The sequence below is a fragment of the Lagenorhynchus albirostris genome, chromosome 3, assembly GCF_949774975.1.
Source record: "Lagenorhynchus albirostris chromosome 3, mLagAlb1.1, whole genome shotgun sequence".
Taxonomy (NCBI): domain Eukaryota; kingdom Metazoa; phylum Chordata; class Mammalia; order Artiodactyla; family Delphinidae; genus Lagenorhynchus; species Lagenorhynchus albirostris.
In genome coordinates, this window is record NC_083097.1 from 164,856,932 (window position 1) to 164,862,674 (window position 5,743).

Consider the following 5,743-nt stretch of genomic DNA (forward strand, 5'->3'; position numbering starts at 1 on the left):
GGAGGGAGGAAGGAAGGGAGAATGGTTGGGTGAGTTGATGTGGTTAGATGGCTGAGTGGTTAGATGGATGAATAGAGAGATGGAAGTAAGGATGGATGGATGGATAGACGGACGAATGGAAGGACGGATGGAGGATGGATGGGTGGGTGGATGGATAGATGGATAAATGGACTGATGGATGGGTGGATAGATGGAAGGATGGATGGAGGATGGGTGGGTAGGTGGATGGATGGATGGATGGATGGAAGGAAGGATGGATGGATGGATGGATGGATGGATGGCCTGATGGAAGGATGGATGGGTGGATAGGTGGATGGATGGACAAATGAGTAGATGGGTGGGTGGATGGATGGATGAGTGGGTGGATGAATGGATGAATGGAAGAAGGAAGAAAAAATGACTACCCAAAACAAATATTTTAGGCAGGACAGGAGCCATGGTATGATCCAAGGTACCCCAGCCTCTCCTCTTAACGGTCCGGTCTGGACACTTAGAAGTGGACCCTCCCCCAAGCCAGGGCACCCACTGCCTCCCACAGGCCTTTCCCAGTCTTGGGAGCTGGGTCAAGGCCAAGCCACTCATACCCCCAGACAAACCCACGATCAGTCCCCACTGCACCCTGGCAGGCCTGGCCTTGCCCAGGAGAAGCTTTCAGATGGGGGCCCAGCCATCCCCCCAGCCCCAAGGTACTCTGCCTGAGGCTTGGGGCTTGATACGCAATTTGTGGGGCAGGGAGGGCTGAGCCAGATCCTCTAGATCATTCCCAGGGACCGGGAAGGCCACCCCAGGAGGCAACACCACGGGATCAATACTGGGCATCAGCAACACATCTGAGCACCCTGAGGCCCGGCAACCAGGGGGTATGGGTGACCACAGCCCCCAGCAGGGCCTGAGCTCTGGTCTGGGCCCCTCATGTCTATCCAGGGGATGACAGCTGAAGAAGGCAGCTGGAAGAGAACTCTGCAAGGCCATGTCCATTCTCTTGGGGGTAGGGGGTGCAGGGTCCTGGAGGGACCTGGGGGAAGTGGCCAGGCCAGTCCAGCTGGGAGCCACCAGGCAGCCCCAGCATCCTGGAACCCCAGCGTCCAAGGAACACGGTCTCAAGAGGCAGCCATGGGAAGCGGGAAGAGAGGGGAGCTGTTCAGCCCTAGGGTGGGGGTCTCCAGCCCAGGGCGACTCCCATAGCAGAGTGGGCAGGGTCCAGGTACCACCAGTGGGGGGCAGGAGGCCAAAGCGATGTTTGAGAGCCCGTAGCTCAGCCCTGAGCAGAGCGTTCTCCTCGAGCAATGCGTCCAGCCTGCCCTCTAGGGCCGCGTCATTGAGACGTCGCTTCTCCCGGGATCTCTTGGCCGCTTCGTTGTTCTTCCTCCGCTTCTCCCAGTAAACCGTATCCTTCTTCTCTTCTGGCATGAACTCCCGCTGCCGACGCACGGCCGTACGCCGGCCCCACGGTCGCCTCAGGGTTTTGCCGCAACCCTGGGGTACATCTGGCGGGACCAAGAGACCCACATCCATGGCTGCCTGGGGACCCTGGGGAGGAGAAAAAAGTTCTTGGACTGGAGGTAGGAGGCTGACCTGGGTGACTCCTTCCTCTAATTTATCCTGTGTCTCCGCCATCCCCAGGGGGAGGGGCGCGGGTGGAGTGGGAATTGGGCCGGAGACCAGGGTGGAAGCAGAAAGAGGTGTAGCAGGGAGAGTGAGGACCTGGTGGGATGCTTTAGTGCCTGATGGAGAAGTGGGTGAGGCTGCAGAGAGAGGTTGGTTGACTGGGATAAGGCTTAAAAGCAGACCACAGTCGTCATGGAGAGCTGCTTGGGTACCATATCCTCAGGAGGACGCAGGCTCTTTTCCAGGAGTTCTTACCACTGAGAAGGCCAGCAGACAAGCCAAGGGCTCAGTTCAATCTGAGCTCCAGGGTAAGATTCCTGGAGAACCAGAGAGACATAGGAGGAAAGCTTAACCTAGAAAAAGAGAATGTGTGCCCATGGAGTTAAACTGAGCCAAGGTGGGGTCAGAAGATAAGCTACTACTCATCTGAAAAGAGCCAAGGTTGTACACCAAGATGTCCTCCATCTGTGGCCAGAATTTTGCACCTGCCCAGCCACCCTACCTATATATTCATAAGGTCTTCTATTCGCCCACCCACTCACTCATCTCCCCGTCCCTCTACCCACCTACCTAACCAACTCACATTCCATCCATTTATCCATTGATCCACCCATCCACCATCTATTTATCCATCCATCCACTCCTTCAAACACCCATCCATCCCCCACCTGATTGTACAATCCTCTGTCCATCTCCCACCCACTCACTCATCCATCTAACTGTCCATTCATTCACTGATAGCTTCATTTTAAAAATAATATTGTGCCTACAGGTAAAAGAAAAAATAGACAGGGAATTATTCCCTGGCGGTCCAGTGGTTAGGACTTGACGCTTTCACTGCTGTGGACCTGGGTTCAATCCCTGGTCAGGGAACTAAGATCCTGCAAGCCACGCAGCATGGCCTAAAAAAAGAAAAGAAAGAAAAAATAGACAAATTGAACCTTATGAAAGTTTTTTAATTTTGTGCATCAAAAGAAACTATCTACAGAGTAAAAAGGCAACCCACAGAATGGGAGAAAATATTTGCAAATTACATATCTGATATAATACCCAGATTACATAGGGATTAATATCCAGAATACATAGAAATCTCTTAAAACTCAACAACAACAAAAACCAAACAACCCAATTCAAGAATGAGCAAAAGACCCGAGTAGACATTTCTCCAAAGAAGCTATATAAGTGGCCAAAAAGCACATGAAAAGATGTTCAGTGTCACTAATAATTAGGGAAATATAAATCAAAACCACAATGAGATACCTCCTCACACCTCTTTGGATGGCTACTATCAAAACAACAGAAAATAGCAAGGGTTGGCCAAGATGTGGAGAAACTGGAACCTTTATGAACTGTTTGTGGGAATGTAAAGAATGGTGTAGGCATCGTGGAAAACAGTATGATGGTTCCTCAAAAAAAATTAAAAATAGGATTACCATATGATCCAGCAATTCCACCTCTGGATATATACCCAACAGACTTGAAAGCATGGTCTCAAAGATACATTTGTACACCCATGTTCGTAGCAGCATCATTCACAGTCGCCAAAAGGTGGAAGCAACCCAAGTGTCCATCAACAGATGAATGGATAGGCAAAATGTGGTCCATCCATACAGTAGAATATTATTCAGCCTTAAAAAGGAAGGAAATTCTGACACATGCTACAACGTGGATGAAACTTAAGGACGTTATTTCATTAAGACACGAAATAAGCCAGTGACAAAAGGACAAATACTGTATGATTTCCTTTATAGGAAGTACTTAGAGTAGTCAAAGCCATAAAGACAGAAAGTATCATGGTGGTTGCCAGGGACTGGGGAGGGGAATGGGGAGTTAGCATTTAATGGATACAGAATTTCAGTTTTAGAAGATGAGAAGAGTTATGAAGATGGATGGTGGCGATGGTTGCACAATACATGTCATGTGAATGTATTTAATACCACTGAACTGTATACTTAAAAATGGTTAAGATGGTAAATTTTACATTATGTGTATTTTACCACACTAAGAATATTTTAATGATAATAATACTGTACCTTTACTAAGTGCCAGGCATCTTTCCATCCACATATTCATTCATTGGTCCCTTCACTCATCCACCTTCTATTCTTCCATTCAACCAACAGTTCCTTCCTATGTGCCAATCAACCTTCCACAAATCCATTCATTCATCTATATATCCCTCCATGAGTCCATCCATTCTTTCAACCAACAAAAAGCAATTGACAAGAACTTCCCACATGCAAAGTGTTGAAGAACCAGAATATTAAGAATAGGAGCAGATAAAAGAAGCAAAGTCATTAGATTCTCAACTCCTAGGCTGGAGCTCAGAAAAGATGCCCAGGGCCCCAGGGATACCCACCCCGCAAGGATGGGGGACCACCTCCTTTGCCACGGCCCATTTTCCCACATTGGTTTTCCTGAAAATCCTCACACAACGGTCTGATTCTACTGACCACCTGGGTTCCCTGCACCTAGGATGTCATCACCTTCTGTGATTCTGATGCAAAACAGGTGGAGAGAAACACCAGAGCAGGACTTCCCTGGTGGCACAGTGGATAAGACTCTGCACTCCCAATGCAGGGGGCCTGGGTTCGATCCCTGATCAGGGAACTAGATCCCACATGCATACCGCAACTAAGAGTTCAAATGCCACAACTAAGGAGGCCGCCTGCCGCAACTAAGATCCAGTGCAACCAAATAAGTAAATAAATTTTTTTTTAAATAAAGAAAAAAGAAAAACTAGAGTAAGGTGGGAGGCTTCTGCCTGAGAACTCAGAATGGGCTCCAGAGAAAAGTGGACATTGAGGGCTGGCATCTTTGTTCTGAAAAACCATTGACTAACCTCCATGAGGACAGGTATGTGTCTTTTTTTGTCTACCATTGTATCCCTGTGCCTGGCATTGGGCTCATAGATAGTAGTTGGTAAATAAACATTTGTTGAATGAGTGAGTAGACAGATAGACGAATGAAAACCGAAACTTGTTCGTACATAGAGAATGTTTGGCCCTTCTCCTCCTAAAACTATGAAACCCACCTCATCACCCTGTTTGCTTTGGCCACCAGGAACCTCGGCACTCTGTTTTGAGATGAACTCTGGTAGCTTTCTTGTATTGGGAGTGCAGTTTTTCTTCTCCAATATTATTGTTTGAATTTAGTCTTATTTTGTGCTAACAGCTCTTGGCTTTAGTGTCTGTGTCTGCATAAGCTAATGCAGGTCATGTTTGAAAAAGGGTAGAGGCATAAACGGTCAAATAACAACACTCCTAGGAATTCTGACCGTGATCCTAGGTCCACATTTCCCAAAGTATATTCTCAAGAACCCTGGTAGCAACAGTGTTCTGCCCCGCCCCCCCCAAAAAAGATACAAATACATTTGAGAAATATTGCATTCCTTGTTCCTTATATGAAAATCACAAAGATATGAGAATCATTAAAGGCTCTGAGAAGTCCTGCAAAAAAAGTTTAACTTTTGTTTGACTTCGAAGTTCTCAGATGTATTTGGCCACAAAATATCGACTTCACAAAACACCTTGGGATGCATATTTATTCATTCACGCATACAACACTGTGTCAGGTTCTAAGGTGGTTACTGGGACAGCAGAAGAAAATTAAACAGTCTCCCTGCCCTCACAAAGCCAAGAGTTGATGGGTGTCAAAGGCACATCCCAAGGGCCAGCTGGACTGGAAAGGGAGGAGGACACAGCCCAGGGGTCCTCTAAGGCTGAGTCAAAGCCAGCAGATGCCCAGGGAGGAAGGCAGTGCATGGGCTAGAGGTCAGCTAGAGCAGGAACAGTAGGCTTTCATGCCAAGCCCATGAAGCAGACAAGGGCTCAGCCTCACTGTGCAGCTCCCTGCCCAAGTCTCTCCTCTCTGTGGCTCAGCCTGAGCCGCCCCTAACCACCACCCCAACACCTCCACAGAAACCCAGAGGGAGATGGGGAGGTAGATAGCTCAGCTGCCCGAGTTTATTTAGAGAAGATGCAGCAAGTGCTGGGCTGGGCCTTCCTGTGGTCGTGGCACCAGTGGAGGGTGGGCAAGACAGGGGACTCTCCTTGTGAAGCGGCTGGTGGGGGATGAGGAAACTGGAAAAGTGTCTCCCTCAGAGATGGCCCAGCACAACTCCACCCCATCAGCC

General features: G+C 48.4%; 1 protein-coding gene across 1 annotated transcript; it reads right to left on the minus strand.

Moving 5' to 3' along the window:
• Positions 1 to 651: 651 nt before the first annotated feature.
• On the minus strand, positions 652 to 1,515 carry NFILZ (NFIL3 like basic leucine zipper). Its single transcript, XM_060146423.1, has one exon. The coding sequence runs from the start codon at positions 1,513 to 1,515 to the stop codon at positions 652 to 654; it is 864 nt and encodes a 287-aa protein (XP_060002406.1).
• Positions 1,516 to 5,743: the final 4,228 nt, after the last annotated feature.